The sequence below is a fragment of the Tinamus guttatus genome, unplaced genomic scaffold (assembly GCF_059628265.1).
Source record: "Tinamus guttatus ecotype Peru unplaced genomic scaffold, ASM5962826v1 Tinamus_guttatus_pri_ptg000384l, whole genome shotgun sequence".
NCBI lineage: Eukaryota > Metazoa > Chordata > Aves > Tinamiformes > Tinamidae > Tinamus > Tinamus guttatus.
The window spans coordinates 811,431-828,847 of NW_028288918.1; the positions used below are offsets into that span (position 1 = coordinate 811,431).

The window sequence follows — 17,417 nt, forward strand, 5'->3', positions numbered from 1 at the left end:
ATCTGCCTTTAAAATGCACAGAAAAAAAATCACTTCAGCTTCCTCTTAAGCAAAGAGGAGCTGGAGAGGATTCTGTTGTTGAAAAGAAGATACAGTGTGGCAGGAAGATACAGTATCACCCAGATCAATATTAAGTATATTTTCCCAAAAATTATACTATGAATTGTCTATTATTTCATAAAAAATTACTTCACACTAAAGGATAGGAAGAATTATTTTCAAAAATCCAGTTAAACTAAACTAAAAATTTTGCTGAATCAATCCCAAAATGAAATGAAAAATTATACATCTTCACAATGAGTCTTTTCAGTGTCCAGAATTATTATTCATTTTCCTGAAACCCATTTCAGTTTCTCATCAGATGTGGCAATTTGAACTAGGCAAGCTGCCCTTTTTAAATGCTCCAACTCCTGAAACTTCCCAGAAACTGTAAAGAAAGGTCTAGGATATCCCATCCTTTATAAAAATCTATAATGTGTGACATTTGAATTAAATGTGTTAGGATTCAAGCTTCTCTCACTGCTTACCAAAGGAAAGTCACTAGTGCATGTATCCAGTGAAAAGAAAGGAAAATGAAGTTCAAGTAGAAGACAGGAAAGGTGTCAAAAGTAAATTAGAGAAACCTCACAATGTAAGCAGTTCTTGGATATTTCAAGACTAATTCAAAATACCTTACAGCTGAGATTTACCGTTATTTAATGATAATACACAACTTCTTTCTAACATACTGTGATTGCCTATTGAAGAGGCATTATCAAAAATAATACACACTTTTATAGTGTGTGAGTTAATGTTTGTGGAAATAATTTGTAGGAAAAAGGTTTTCTGGACAGATTTATGTATGTATTTTTAAATTCTATTACCAGTAAATTAAAATGCATTGTTTCTCCTCCCACACGTGCTCATGTTGGCAATAACCTGCAATGTAGATTGACTCCTGAGTCATAGGTGACTCTGTTGTCCTTCTGTCTGACTTCCTTAGTCACTATGCCAATAGTATAAGATTTTTTACAAAATAATTGATGAATTCATAATAAACCATAAAAATATTTCCACTTTTATTTTCTGAATATTTTGTTTTGGAAAAAGTTTTATTAAAAAAAATATTTTTTTTTCTTTAACCTAAAGCTGGAAATAAAGCACTGAAAGTTCCCATAGAAACAGGAATTGTAAAATCCAATTTTTGGTCGACTCTGTTTTTCACTTCATCTCCAATCTATGTTATTGAGTTTCATGTAGCTAAATCTTCAAGTAGTAGATGGATAGAACATAATGCTTACCAAGGTGAAATACTGGTTACAGTAAATAAGAAATATAATTATCAACTGAAGACTGTCTGCTTGTAAGACACCTACAAAACACAGGCTATAAAGTTCTCCTGTAGCAGAAACATAGGATGATATAACCATAGCATTGCCTTCTTAGAAAGATGATCCTTGAGATGCTGGGTTTCTTACTGCAGTAGCATACCTTAACTTATTTTGTTCTTTGCTGGCACTAATAAATCTGTCTATATTATAATTATGTGGGTTGGGGGAGGGGAAAGGAAGAAGGTTACTTGTTCGTTGTTGTTTTAAACCATCTGCTTAAATACTTATGTCCGCTTTGGTCTACAGTGAGATTGCTTAATGGTTCTGTAAGCACACAAGGACTGCTACAGATCAGGACTGGGAAGGAATGGAACCTGGTATGTGCAGAGAACTGGAATGACCAGATTTCAGACACAGCTTGCCAGCTGCTGGGGCAAAGGTGAGTGTGCTCTTCTCTTTGTCACTTGTTTGTAACTCTGATTGTTTGTCTGCACATTTGTGTTTTCCTCACCATTTCACTAGTGTCTCTAGCATCCAAAAAGGTACATAGGTACTTCTCTATGGTATAGTGAAGTGCTTGGTCTGCCTAAGACTAAAGCTGGTGCAGAAAGCAACCTTGGCTGCTCTGCTATCATATTGAAGTTCATTTCGGGTAAATTTAAATGAACCATTTTAGTATTCTGCACTTGGGCTCCCAATACATTTTGTGTATTTAGACCTAAGAACCTCTTTTTCTCTTGATATAAGGAGGGAAGGAGGGAGGAGGGAGGGAAGGAGGAAGGGAGGAAGGGAGGAAGGGAGGGAGGAAGGGAGGAAGGGAGGGAGGAAGGGAGGGAGGAAGGGAGGAAGGAAGGAAGGAAGGAAGGAAGGAAGGAAGGAAGGGAGGGAGGAAGGAAGGAAGGAAGGAAGGAAGGAAGGAAGGAAGGAAGGAAGGAAGGAAGGAAGGAAGGAAGGAAGGAAGGAAGGAAGGAAGGAAGGAAGGAAGGAAGGAAGGAAGGAAGGAAGGAAGGAAGGAAGGAAGGAAGGAAGGAAGGAAGGAAGGAAGGAAGGAAGGAAGGAGAGGGAGGGAGGGAGGGAGGGAGGGAGGAAGGCCTTAGGCTCTATTCAGCAAGATTTCCAGGTAAAAAGTGGGTGAAGAAGGGTTGTCTGTTAACCTCACATCTATGATAAAATTAATGGCCCAAATCCTGGCCTCACTTACACTATATGTAACTCCACTGTCATTCACTGAACAAAATATGGCTTTCCTGAAGTGCTGAGGTTTTTAGGGGATGACACACATCCAAATAATAATTAAATGAAAGCCTTAGCTTGAAATTTATTATGTTGATCACCACCAAATATAGCATGTCTGCAAATGTTTTTCTGGCAAATTAATTAAAGAAATAAACAGAGTTAAAACAACTTAGAAAAACATCTAAATGTTATTTAAAATATTTTTACTCAATAGATGATATACTATATGCTGTTTTATTTTTTTCTTTTTAGGTAGGTATTGCATTAGTGTAGATTTCAGATACCTGAATACACAAATCCTGTTTATAATTCATATATGAGGTTATGTCATTTGTGATGAACATGGGGTCCCTGTACTTAAGCATCCTTTCCTTTGCTGGCTGACACTTCTTCCACTTTCTTCTCTTACCTCCACCTCTCTTTCCTCTACACCTTCTGGAGACTGCTCATTTCTCGGTCTGATTGTTTAATTTACATTTTTATATCTCATAGGCTTCAATGAGGTTTGACTTTCATTATATTTTCTATTACCTTTGACTTATATGAGCTTTGTCTCCAAAACATTCTGTAGCCATATATTTCAGAGTTCGTGTCTATAAAGTAGTCAAATACACTCATTAAATAAATAAATAAATAAATAAACTCCCATTAAGATATTTTTTCTGTATTGGTTCTTTCTGATCCCATTGTTCAGTATATTACATTTTCTTTTTGTAAAGTAAAAGTATTTTTAAACCTAAATGGTATCACTCTCTCTTCTCCTGGATAAAACTTCTGCTTTAGATCCTGCAGAATAGTATAAATTCTCTTGCTTTTCAATAGAGATATTTTTATTAGAATGTATGGCAATTATTTTTTGGCATAAAATACATGTATGCTTCAAGAAACATAGCTTTTTATATAAGCTATTAGCTGAGGTACAATATAGTAAAGATTCATATTTATGTATTCATATTTATGTATTCACACAGAATTTCTGTCTGCCTAAAGAATTAGCAATCAGACCTATATAGTCTGTCAACTTAATTTTCATATCTATGCCACGGCTTTATGCATATCTCCGGGGAAGAAGTGACTTTGCAGTTGACAATGAGGGGGAAAAGAAGGGCTGTTTTAGCTTAGCACCCTTAAGCATCACTCCATATCTATGACTCCTCCTCGTAGCAGTGTATCTGCTAATAAAGAGCAGTAGATTTTTTATTCAGTGGATGTTTGTAGTAATAGGTCTTGGGTAGACTGTAGCTCATACTGCATTAAATAATTATCTAGAATTATTAGCATTATTAAAGAGGTTCACCTAGTGATATTTTCTTTTTGCTGCTAATTTCTTATAAATTTGCTAGTTTTGTTTACTGCTCTGTTTTTGAAAAATGCTGAAATGAAGAGTCCTGTAGCTATCTGGATTATTTATGTAGCTGGGCTAGAAAGTGTAATGTTCTGCACAGATCACACATCTGAATCCTTTGCTTTCATTTATCAAATATGTGCTGCTGCATTTGTGATATGTGCTGAAAAGGAAGCTTATCTAGCAAGATGTTCCATGTGTTCATTTCCAAAATGTAGATTAGGCAAATCATTTACAAATATGATCAAATACATTTGCAAGTATTTTTTTTTTACAAAAAAATGGTCCTATTGGAACATTTTTATTGTAGGTATGCTTAATTTATGTGTTGAATGTCCCCATTATTCAATGAAAATAAAAAGGTTGCAACAGTGAGTTTCTGGACATATAGAACACACTATATTGTCAGTAACAAATTGACTTTCTCTCAGAAAGCATATGATTTCTTCTAGTTACAGAATTTACCAATATATTAAATAAAAGATTAGCAGATTGATTTTGCAGTCACTCAAGCATTTTGGAATCTGTATTTCTGTATGCTTCAGCAAGTCAAACTAAGAAAACAAATGAATTATTAGTTTATAAAAAAGCAGGAGAAGAGAGAGAAATATTTTGTCCAGTCTTGGCTGAAAAAGACCAGTGAAGAAAGACATTGCAGTGAAAAGGGAGATTTTCACAGGTATAGGGAAGTCATTTGGAGGTTTGACTTCAGTAAAAAAGTTTGTGGTTTATTCTACAACAGAAACATTTCTAGAATATGCTTCCACCAATGGAGTAGGATAAGAATCTAAAAATATACCTGTGTGTCCCTTCCTTCCAGGAATGCAAATATGTCATCAGCCGTACTATTCACTAGCGATGGCCCATTTGTCAGTGTTACCAAAGCAGTTAACCAGAGCCTAATATTTACAGAAAGGTAGGTAGAGTGATGTTTATTCCTTATACTATGGATAGCTTAAAGCATGGTGATAACAGTTTCCAGCTCGTGTTCATTTGAGAGGTAATATCCAGTACAAAAGGTCTAAACTATTTACATACCTAGGTCTTATTCTCTGTCTACTGCAGAAATTTATGCAATATTTCACAACTCGTTTTTCCCCCTTCCAGTCTTGTCCATTTTGTCTACCATAAATTTGAAAGCACAATATTTTGTGAAGTCTTAACACATTTACTGTATAAGGAGAAACACTGTTATTTTTACAAAGCATTTCTATTTAGAGATCTTCAAATTATGTCCACTTTGAAGACGGAGAAATGAGAGGAAAAAGTCTTCTGTCCCTAGTGTGCCTCAGATTCAGTGTAAATACTTTACAAAAATAATGAAAGCATGTGAGTTGGAATCAATCAATCAATCAAAACAAGGAAAGAGAGAAAAGGAAAAAAAAACTGATATTTCTTTTATATGTTTGATTTATGTTGACATTTTTAATTGAAATTTATATATAAATAAACTTTTTGCATAAATTTAATACATTGACTTCAGTTTATATGTCACAGATACAGTTCAATATATATATATAAATATATATATCTATATATGTATATATACAACATATATAGACATACATAACTGTGTATATACACCTACATATGTCATGTCTACACGTATTTTTATATAATCACATATGTATATACATTATATATATAAAATATGCATGTATGTGTGTATATATATATATATGTATGTATATGCATATATACACACACAGAGTTGTATTGGAATTAACAACTTAGGTTCCCTCTACATTCAATAGAGAAGAATTGGCACTTCCAAATTGTGATTTATCTGAACTTTGCTTGAATGAGATGAATCATACTCTATAATCTATTGATTTTATTGATGCACATAAAAGTTCCATAAAAAGTTCCATAAAAGAAGCTTATCTATTCAGACAAATGAATCCCACCTGCATAAGCCTTTTAGATTTCTTTTCCCACTTAGAACTGAATCATTAGATGATCTTCAGGATGCATTAGATTATATTTTGATCTTTCTCCGTCCAAACAACACCAGAAGTGATGCTGAAGGAGCATACAAACTGTCAGTATGTCTTGTAGATTAACTGTAAATGTAACATTTTCACAGGGCTATACTCTTAGGAAATCCTGAGATTTACATTATATCTCTAATAGGAGAAAGACTTACCATCATTAAATAAAACAATATATAATGTTTTAAATTACTGTCTTTATTCTTATACGATGACTTATTGTAAATGTTTTCCTGGAATCCTACCAAAAGCACTTATGCAGAAAATCACTGTGCAGTTACTAAAATGCTGAAACCTTATGAAGATGGCAGGAGTTCAATTTCTTTCTGTTTTGCTTTGTGAAAAATATCACACAGTAGCAAAACAGGAGAAGATTTTTAAATGCCGTGCTCTATTTTATCCACAGTAAGATTGATCCATTTTACATTTTAATTATACAATGTTAATCCCAAGCATTTATCATTCTCACTGGTGGTTAAAGGGTCATAGAGTAATGGAAGACATTGTATGCTATTTTTCTTTTTTCTAAATAGCTGTCTAAACAATGATTGCCCCAAGGGATCTTAAAAAACAGCTATGATTTAAAGATGTCTTCTCTTAATATCTCTTAAATACTAAAAAGTGATTAATTCAAGAGGAAATGGAAGTTCATTCATATTGATTGTATTTCTGTTACAGAAATAGATTTCTTGCACCATTTTTCATGTGGACAGTTGATTTTTACAGGGTGATACAAATACAACTTCACACACATTTGTTGTTCATATACTGATTGAGAGGAAGTTCATACAGATTTGTTAACTAAAAAAAACATTAACTGGTAATCGAACTATATGAGGTGTTTCTCCTAATGCCTTTGGTTTATATTCAAACATAGCTAAAGGCAAAGAAAACAACAGCACAAGTAATATGACTTGAAAGTTCTGGTGCTTAGAGAGTATAACTGTTCTCTGATATGCTTAAAATAGTAAACTCTACCAAGTAACTTCTACTAAAGTAATTAGTAGATGCTGATGGGGGGAGAAAGTCTGTCATTAAATATGACTTCCTCCTTCAAAGTAAAAAATAGGGTACCAATCTGACATGTTGGATACTACATTGGCTACTTGATATACCTGCGTAAGATAAAGGATAGGATCAAATAAATGAGCTAATATAGTGTATCGCTAACCACCCTTTTTAATCCAGCAGAGAAAGCTTGGGGAAGAATTAGTCACTGAGAATTTTGTGTGGAAGATTATATTGGCTTTCTGTGGCTTTGTGCACTTCTGGTTGTCCTCCTTGATGTCTAATTCACTGCCAAATGGGCACTTCATTATGAAGTCAATACAGATTTGAATGCAAATTACAGAATTTGGTTTTCACTTTGTAAATTGCACACTTAACATATATACCAGTATATATTTAATAATATTAATATATTGTATTATATTTATGTACCCGTTCTCTTTCTCTGCTTAAAAATAATGTGAAAATACATATTAAAAACTACTCCTTGGCAGAGTTTCTTTCCTCTGATATACTTTCGTATGTAGTAGATTTAAACTGCAAGTACAGTCACTGACCCAAGTGTTCAGATTCATTACAAGGTTTAAGGATATTCTTAAAACCTCTGCGTATCAGAAATGCTTAGTAGGTAAATGGATATGGCATTTTTTTCTACCTTCTGAGAAGTTTTCAGTATCTTACCACTACATATCAATGCAAGTTTTCTTGTTTTCTTTTTTTTAGAGATAGTTTGGTATCAGTGTATCTTTTCACCGAGATTGCCAAGATTGACCAAGATTTTCACCAAATGCATTACAAAATAAGTAACTTAGTATAGAAGTATGGGAGTAGTTAGTTAGCAAAGATATAAAATCCATTTACAATTCTCCTGAGAATCTATTGTATGCAGATGACTTATTTCTCTAAACAAGAGTCTACTTTTATTTCCATTACATATACCATTAAGTGTTCATTTAAAAAGCATATGTTTAATATTGTATGTAATAAGATTATATGCATTTATAATTAAAACATAACTCAAGCATTGAGGACTATAACCCAAATACAATATTTAATATTTTGATACTGATGGAGTAAAATGATGAAATTATGCATACATAAACATATACATACATATATATTTTAAATATATAAATATATATTTGACTGATGTTTAATGTTACCTGATGTGCGGATACTTGTGCTTTAATTATGCTTTCATTCTAGAGAGTATTGTTTGAATAATCTGGTGATTTATCTGCAATGTATCTCGAAATGTAAGTACATATATGCTGAGATCATTTCACACAGAAATCAAATAGTTCAGTCCATAAAGCCTAATGTTATCATTTGAATTGAAAGATAAAGGAAACAATTATAACAACCATACTCAAAATAATATAAACACAGGAAAAATTACAGTCTTTTCTTGTTTCTAGTCTTGAATGTATGGTAGAGATGGTTCTACAGTGAAAATATATATCCAAAATCCAGGAAGTCTGGGGAATAATTCATCTAAATCCAAGTTATATATTTATGAAGTTCTGTATTTACCCATAAAATGCCAAACTTTTCTCCACATAGTAGTACTTGTGAAAAGTTGGTCAGGAATTTCAAAGAATCATTTTCCAAGCATTAGTCTTTTCAAACATATTAACTCTCCCTGAGAATATACAAATAGTGATTTTTATTTATTTATTTATTTTACTTTAGCCTGTGGAAAACGTCATGTAACTGAGAACAGCAGAATGAGGATCATAGGTGGAAGTGATGCCAAAGCAGGGGCCTGGCCTTGGATAGTCTCACTTCTTTATAATTTAACACCTGTTTGTGGAGCTTCCCTTGTTAGCGATGAATGGCTGGTGACAGCAGCACACTGTGTCTATGGGTAATGTTCATTTCTTTTTAAGCTAACCCATGCTGATACTCCCACAAGATTGAACTATGGTGGATATTTGTCAGTAAAGTTGGGTTGGAGTACAACTCTGAGCCATCAGTCAGTTCTCTGTAGGGTAAAACACTCTGCAGATTCATATGTAAATATGAACCACACATCCACCAGGTTTGTTCCTTTCTACCTGGTTGGATGGAGCACTAGGTTTGCACTTCAAATAGCACAAGTCAAGCTGTGGTATATTTAATGATTTTCAAGTTAAAATAATGTTAATTTTCAAACATCAGTGAAAAACAAAACAAAACAAGCAATGTTTTCAGGTTAATGGTTCAAAAAAGTAAAGCTAAAAATGTTCTCAATAAAATTGTCTACATCCCAGCCGAGAACCACAGTACATACAAACAACTAACAATTTTCAGAGCACCATTCTGGAAAGCACCCTAGGGGAAAAAACAACCAAAAAGTAATGAATATGTTTAACAGTGAACAGAGATAAAAACTGATTTTTTTAAAAAAAAAATTACTTAGAATATGTACTTAGAATAAAAATAATATAATTTCATAAGCACCTGTTTATCTCCACTGACCATAGGGACTCTTGCAAACCAGCTGAGAGTCACACAACTTTCATGCCATGTCTTTGCCTTTTTATTTTAAGAATGATGATGAAACTTTTGTTTTACACCCAAGCTTGCTGAGGAGACATCAGATATGTGTAATTTGTGATACTAAATAGTTCACCACTAACTCACTGTGTTTAATTACCGTAGTTCAAATCACGGGTGGAACCCAGCAAAAGGCTCTTTACTTTCTGTTAACCCCTTACTTCATAGTTTAAAGTACAGATTTATGGAAACCAAGAAGCATTTTCTGTCAATAAAGAATTATATTTTAAATATATGTATCAATACTGAGCATTTGCACAGTATATATAATTAATGTGGGCCTCTTTAGTTGAATCTCTGCCAATGATGTAAAAGGGGACCTCACCCCTCATAAATTTCATTCTTTCCACTCTGAAAGATTGATTTACTGAGCATAACCAAAGTGAATCCTGATTTTTCTGCACTGACTAGGAATACAGATGATGTTATTACGTGCACCATTCAATGAAGTGATGCATATATTCTACACAATTTCTATAATATTATATGATACTATATATGGGGCGGGAAGGGTAAAAATGAAATGTTAATATCGATAATTACAGCACAGCTTTCATTATAAATAACTACGCAGTATAATGCAATGGAGCATGTGATGACATGTGAATGTTCCCTTACTTCATGGTAGGAACTGTATTCCATAACAAACTATAGAAATGAGGAAGATCATGTCCTGTTAGTTTGAACACAGTAAATCCACAACTGTCCTGGTATTTCTGCTTTTTTCTGCACTATTTTTACTCAAATTTATAATTTTTTATTCTGATTTTGTGAGTTTTCTCTAAGTGAGGAGTTGGAGTTTTCCCTTAATTCGGAGTATTAAATTTAAATGTTCCTAATTTATACCAAGACAACTTCTTGGAGTCAAACTAAAAGATCAGTAGAAATTGATTCAGTATAACAATCAGAGTGAAGAGATATTTTTGAAACCATGAACTTTGTTATTAAAAAATCAGCAAATTCTAAGTTCTCTTGTTTAAATATAGCCTCCAATCAGCATACATAGCTCAGCAATAAATATAGAATACCTCAATTTGTCTTAATATCCCTTTTTCAATTTAGCTAAATATTAAGAAATTGATTTTTTGAGACTATGAGCCATAGCATTTGCAGCTGCATTGTAGATGTATTTATTACTCTTTAGATATTCCATGATAATTTTCAAAGTAGGGCCAATATTAATTGCACTGTAGGTAGTGCAAGTCTTCTCTCAAAAGTATTCTCTCCAGTGTTTAAAAACCCACAGTAATTTAGCTAACGTCCTTTCCTTCACTGCACTACAGCCTGATTAATTCTTTATAAATAATGCATTATAAGCTTAACATCAAAATCCAACCACATATTTCTACAATCTTTAATGGCCTAACACAGTATTTTATTACAAATTTGTAAGCACTTCCATGATCTTCTCCTATTTATTACAACAGAATGTGCAAATGTTATACATTACCATGAGGTTATAGATTAACATTTTACCTAACATATTACTGAAAATTTTCATTATATTATTTTCATTGATAACTGTAAATATTTTTTGAACTTCCAGGAGGAATTTACAATTATCTCGATGGAAAGCAATTCTTGGTTTGCATGACCAACGGAATACAACAAATGCTTTAACAGTACATCTAGAAATTGATCAAATAATTATAAACCCTCATTATGATAAGAGCACAAAAGACAATGATATTGCGATGATGCATCTTCAATACAAAGTACAATATACAGGTAGATGACTTGGTATTCTTGTATATATAAGACTTACTCTATTGTACAAAACTCTACCTTTAAGGACACAAGGGTGACGGGATGGCTATGCTTTTAGAAACTAATCATTCTGGAGTCAGTCCAGTACTTCCTGAATATTTTGCCTGAGAAGTGGTGTTGAATCAGTGAACATTTTCCTTTATGACTTCATAAAACCCGAATACAGAAAAGAGGTTGACATTGATTGCTTATTTCCTATTCACAGATTACATACAACCTATCTGCTTACCAGAAAAAAATCAAGAGTTTTTACCAGGAAGTTACTGCTCCATTGCTGGTTGGGGTAGAATTGTGAACCAAGGTGGGTAGTTTGCTTGGCAGATTACGACAGGAATGAAGCAATGAGAAAAAAAAAATGCTCCTGGTTCCACAGGGATTGCCAAGGCCAAATAGGTTAGGGATGTCCTCTTACGTACAGAATTTAGGTAATCAAACACTTCCATCTTTCTGCCCTAAATCTCCTATTGGAGATATTGGAGTTATAACATATTTATTAGAAAAAAATACATGTATTTGAAGTCATTAAATTATGAAAAAAAAAGGTGCTACTGCATCCCCTTTTAATTTGTTAGGATGACTGCTTTTCTCAACACAAAATATGTACATCTTATTTCTAATTGTGAGAGAAGGAGGTGGGAGATTAATGTTTCTATGTGAAAATGATTTCCCAGAAGAGTCAGCATACTGATGATACTGTGAAATGTATGCTCTGTTCACGTGTCACACGCTTGGGATTTGGAGTCTTGTTAAATAATAAACATGTCGTTTAACCTCCACAGTTTCTTGTACACATTTGCTTCCACATTTTCAGAGTAAAATTACATTTGAAACTTTGGGCAGGAATTAATAACAGAAGTTTTTATAAAAAATTGAATTACCTAAAGTTCCACAATGAAATACTGGACACCTGAATAAGTTCAGAATCATTGATTTTACTGACCTTAGTTTATCTATAACTAGATTAGGTCCCATTACAGAAGTGGAAGACAGGATTCAGTTAATAAGCACAATTTAATCAGTGATTTTATTACAGCGGTATGAACTAGAAGAATACAGGAGTGAAACAGAGCTTCCTGCTGTTCTACAATGTCCCTAGAATTTTGGAATATGAACAAGGTTACTGGTGTTCTGAGTATGTTGTACATGTTTACTACATTGTTTAAATTTACTTTGTATTTTCATCAGGTTCCACATCAAATATATTGCAAGAAGCAGAAGTCCCTCTCATTACAAATGAAAAATGCCAGCAATGGATGCCAGAATATAGTATTACTGAGAATATGATGTGTGCAGGCTATGACAGCGGAGGAGTAGATTCCTGTCAGGTAAATACAGACAAACCATTTCCACTGCCAGCATACAGCACATCTAATTACTGAATAGCTGATCCCTGTCCTCTGATTATTAAAACTGAGGCAGTCACTGTCTGTGCATATAATTGCCTATTTTATGCTTTTTCAGGATAAATGCTGAAAAATCTATTTTGTATCTTCTTGACATAAACTGTGGAGGGATACAAAGAGAGTATGGCAATTTTCTGAACTAAGCATTGAAGAATTCCACAGGGAAAAGAGGAACAAGTTTATAGAAAAGCAGGACACAGCTTTATAAGCAGATCCAAGTCTCAGAAATACCTCAGGAAGGGAAAAAGAGAGAGCAATGATACTTTTTCCCAAAATTTTTGACTCCTTTTGTGAGCGGTTACCACAACATTTTGGAAAGACTGTCTTTCTGTATTACTCTCATAGGCTGCTTCCTTGGGGCTGTAGTTTGTGTCCGCTCTAGATATGCTAATAACATCTCCATGAAGATGTAGTCACTGTTGGTGGTCACGTAATTTTGCTTCCAGTAGAGTAGAGTCTATGGTACCGAGACTGAGTGGTTCTCCCAAAGTCTGATGAGGAGCATTCTTTGGCAGTTGCTTTTGCCTTACCCTCCAACCCTAAGCTGCAAGAGCAGTGACTTTGGCTAGTTTAATGCATAGTTCAGAAGGAAGAGCGTGTGCAAGGCTACTTACCCTTGTCATTTCTTCAGCTACAGTGACTTTGCTTTTTGCCATTTGCCTTTCAAACTAAAAAAAAAAAAAAAAAAAAAGTATGCAAAGCACAATAGGCTAATAGAGTACGAGTGACCAGTGTTGCGAGCAATGACCATTCACCTGTGAGCAGAGGAACAAGTGAGTCATGATAGTGCTTCAGCCTATAAGCTGCTGTTGCAGCTTTTGAACTATTGTAGATGCCCTCGAGCCACAGGCAGAAGCATTTTAATGTCTGATTCCCAACAGAACTCTTCTTTCCAAAGCTCCATTAACGGGGCTGAATGAAGACAAAAATAATATTGGTTATAGTAACTCACTCCTGAATAGACAAGGAGTACCAGTTATTATTTTCTTCTGAAAAAAAAAAACATATTCGAGGCCACTCAGGATACAAAAAGTATGAAATTTGTTTTCCCATACTCTTTTGGAGTCTTGTAATTACTAACCTATTGAGAAAGAGGTGAGAGAAGAGTATACTTCCTCTGCTGTCACTTGCCCTCTTTTTTTCTCTGAATTTGAAATTACAAAAAATGTGAGGTAACAGAAAATAAAGTTATATTTTGGATAAATAAATTCAGCTAAAAATTTCAGCTACAAATTTACCCAAGCTTGAAAGATGAAGGGCTGAGCTAAGAGTAATAAGCTGAAAGAAATAATTTGAAACTCAATCCTGTACTGAAATACTGATAAGAACATCCTGAAAAAAAAAGGCAGGGGAGAGAAGGAAATAGATCATTGCAACATTTAAAAATTCTCAAAGTCCATAATGATCTAACTTGCAATGTTCAAGCGAGAAAGATAAAGCATGAACAAAACATCATAGACAAAAGCTTTTTTTCAAAATTGACTCACTTCTAATGTTTGACTTGCATATTGCAGGGAGACTCGGGTGGCCCTCTGATGTTTGAAGATGGTGACAAGTGGTTTTTGGCAGGTGTAACATCATTTGGCTACCAGTGTGCACTTCCCCAGCGACCAGGAGTGTACGCTCGAGTCACAAGTTTTGTGGATTGGATCAGAAAAATCATCCATTAGCTTATTTTTTAAGGAGACAAACAATATTTAAAGGTTGAAAGTAAGCCAGCATATAATCATGTAAAACACAGTAAAATTCAAAATTCACAGTTAACAGAATTACTGACTAAATATCTCTCAAAATGCAGTCTACAATTAAATTTTAGGGAAGAAAATGTTAGTTATTACATATTCCCTCCTCCTCAATTGAGGACATTTTTTCAATTAACAGTTTCATCATTTTACTTTTTTGTTAATATGAAATGTGACTCTGTTATATTGCCCATAGAGGGGAAACATATTCTTTCAGCATCAGTACACAAAATGCATAGTAGAGGGCTTCAAAGTATTGGTAGTATAAAAAAAAATTAAACATTTGTAAGCTATATGTGCTTTATTGAAAAAAAAAAGTTCTAAATTATTAATTTCAGGCCAAATATGTTAACTAGTTTTAAGTTTAATGTTGCATTTCCCAAAGTATATTCTCATTTCAATGCAAGGTGAATTAGCTCAGTAATCATCACGTATCAAAGTGAAGGTATATGTACTCTGTTTAATCTGGGAGCTCATGAGAATGCTTCTCTCTTGTCTCTTAGAAAAAGCTCTTTAATGAGCTTTATAGATTGTGTGTGAAGGTTGATCATGTATCATGCTGCTTTATAATGAATAAATTGAATGTAAGCCAAAAGTTCTCTCTGGTGTAATTTGTTCATAATTAATGGAATTATATAAGGTCTGAATATGACTTTTAAGTCTTCTTAGGTAAACATTTTGGAAATTACTCAAGTAATTATACACATGCAAGTCCAGACTCACAACATTACAACGTTCTTCTTAAAAAATGTAATTAAAAAAATCACTCCAGCATCACTCCAGTCTTCACAAAAGGCGAGAGGGAGGAACCGGGAAACTACAGGCCGGTCAGCCTCACCTCCGTCCCTGGAAAGGTGTTGGAGCAGCTCGTCCTAGAGACCATCTCTAGGTATGTCAAGGAAAAGAAGGTGCTCAGGAGTAGTCAGAATGGATTCACCAAGGGAAAGTCATGTCTGACGAACCTGATAGCCTTAAACGATGAGGTGACCGGCTGGATGGACAATGGGAGAGCCGTGGATGTGGTCTACTTTGATTTCAGCAAGGCTTTCAAGACAGTCTTCCATAACATCCTCAGAGGAAAGCTTCGAAGCATGGCCTGGACAAGTGGACAGTGAAGTGGACTGAGGTGTGTCTGGATGGCAGAGCCCAGAGGGTGGTGATAAATGGGGCCGAGTCTGGTTGGAGGCCTGTGGCCAGTGGTGTCCCCCAGGGGTCAGTACTGGGCCTGGTGCTGTACAACTTGTGCATCAATGACTTGGACGAGGGCACAGAGTGCACCCTCAGCAAGTTTGCAGATGATGCCAAACTGGGTGAAGTGACTGATACTCCCAAGGACTGTGCTGCCATTCAGAGGGACCAAGACAGGATGGAGAGCTGAGTAGAGAGGAACCGTATAAGGTTCAACAAGAACAAGTGCAGGGTCCTGCACCTGGGGAGGAATAACCCCAGGCACCAGTACAGACTCGGGGTTGACCTACTGGAAAGCAGCTCTGTGGAGAGTGATTTGGGAGTCCTGGTTGACAACAAGTTAAACATGAGACAACAATGTGCCCTAGTGGCCAAGAAGGCCAATGGGATCCTGGCCTGCATCAGGAGGAGCGTTGCCACCAGGTCGAGCAAGGTGATCCTGCCCCTCTACTCAACTCTGGTGAGACCACACCTGGAGTACTGTGTGCAGTTCTGGGCTCCCCAGTACAAGAAGGACATTGAGCTTCTAGAGAGGGTGCAGCGTAGAGCCACGAAGATTATTAAGGGACTGGAGCATCTATCTTAGTCTTTCCTAAGCGAGCCGGACCTGTTTAGTCTAGAGAAGAGAAAGCTGAGAGGAGATCTGATCAAAATGTTCAAGTACCTGAGGGGTGAATGTAGGGAGGATGGGGCCAGGCTCTTCTCTGTGGTGGCCGGTGACAGGACGAGCAGTAACAGGTGTAAATTGAAACACAGGAAGTTTAATCTTCATGTGAGGAGGAACTTCTTTCCTGTGAGGGTGACAGAGCACTGCAACAGGTTGCCCAGAGAGGTTGTGGAATCCCTTTCTCTTGATATCTTCAAAATCCACCTGGAAATCCACCCTGTGTCACATGTTCTATGTGTCCCTGCTTATGCATGGGGGTTGGACTAGATGATCTCTAGAGGTCCCTTCCAACTTTAACCATTCTGTGACTCTGTGTTTTCTTTTGTCCTTCAGTACCTTGCATCACGTACTGCTGCCATTTGACAAGAGATACAGGGAAAGAATGAGCAGAAAGGAACTTGCTAACCACAGGATGACACTAAAACTATATGTAGAAGCTAGCTTCTTCTAAGGAGCCCCAACTGAAACCAGCTGCTTATAGTTGCTCCTTTCCCACTGTGATAGGTTTAAAGTAAATGAAGAGTTAATTTCCTTAAACAGTAATTCCATTAACACTAATGGACCATGTCACACATGTTCAGGCTCAAAAAATAGCCAACAACAAAATCCATCAGAAGAAGGAGCAGAATACAATCTCATTGTATTGTTTTCAACTGTGAAACAGGGCAATCTTTCTCCCTTTTCTTCTTACCTCCTAACTCCTAATGAAAGAAGAATTTATGTATGTACAGGATTTGTATGCTTTATATGGAAAAGAATCACTCATTTAAAAAGGTCAGCCATGAGTCTATGCATTGGTCATGTCAAGTTATGGCCTTCTCCATTGGTAAGGACTACATTTACGGTAGTGCCTTCTGTATCATTCTGTTTTCTTTTAATTAGGATTCTTCACAAGGTTCTTTTTATTTTCCTAGGTTTTATCTGGAACCTAAGAACAAGTTCAGAAAGAGTCCATAGATATGTATTTCCTTTCCCTAAGCAGGTAGAATTATTGGAAATAAATACTTTCATATTATCTATATGTCTTGCTTCCATATAGAATACATGAGTTGATTACAACTCAAGCATTATTTGCCAGTTTCCATCTCTCCTTCAGAGAGTGCTGGTAGTTGTCCAGCACCCCCTTCACCCTATAACACTTGCAAGGGAAACATGTTTTCATCATCCTAATAGCTGCTTCAAGATAAACTCTGTCACTTTGTTGTGACTTTGTCACTTATAC

General features: G+C 35.3%; 1 protein-coding gene across 1 annotated transcript in view; it reads left to right on the forward strand.

The window, feature by feature from the left end:
* Positions 1-14,268, forward strand: part of TMPRSS15 (transmembrane serine protease 15) — a 51,125-nt gene extending 36,857 nt beyond the window's left edge. The window contains exons 21-28 of the mRNA XM_088530631.1: positions 1,617-1,749; positions 4,712-4,807; positions 8,097-8,146; positions 8,583-8,757; positions 10,975-11,156; positions 11,401-11,496; positions 12,381-12,520; positions 14,113-14,268. Of these exons, the coding sequence (XP_088386757.1) occupies positions 1,617-1,749; positions 4,712-4,807; positions 8,097-8,146; positions 8,583-8,757; positions 10,975-11,156; positions 11,401-11,496; positions 12,381-12,520; positions 14,113-14,268 (1,028 nt within the window). The remainder of the gene's footprint in view (positions 1-1,616; positions 1,750-4,711; positions 4,808-8,096; positions 8,147-8,582; positions 8,758-10,974; positions 11,157-11,400; positions 11,497-12,380; positions 12,521-14,112) is intronic.
* The last annotated feature ends 3,149 nt before the right edge of the window (positions 14,269-17,417 follow it).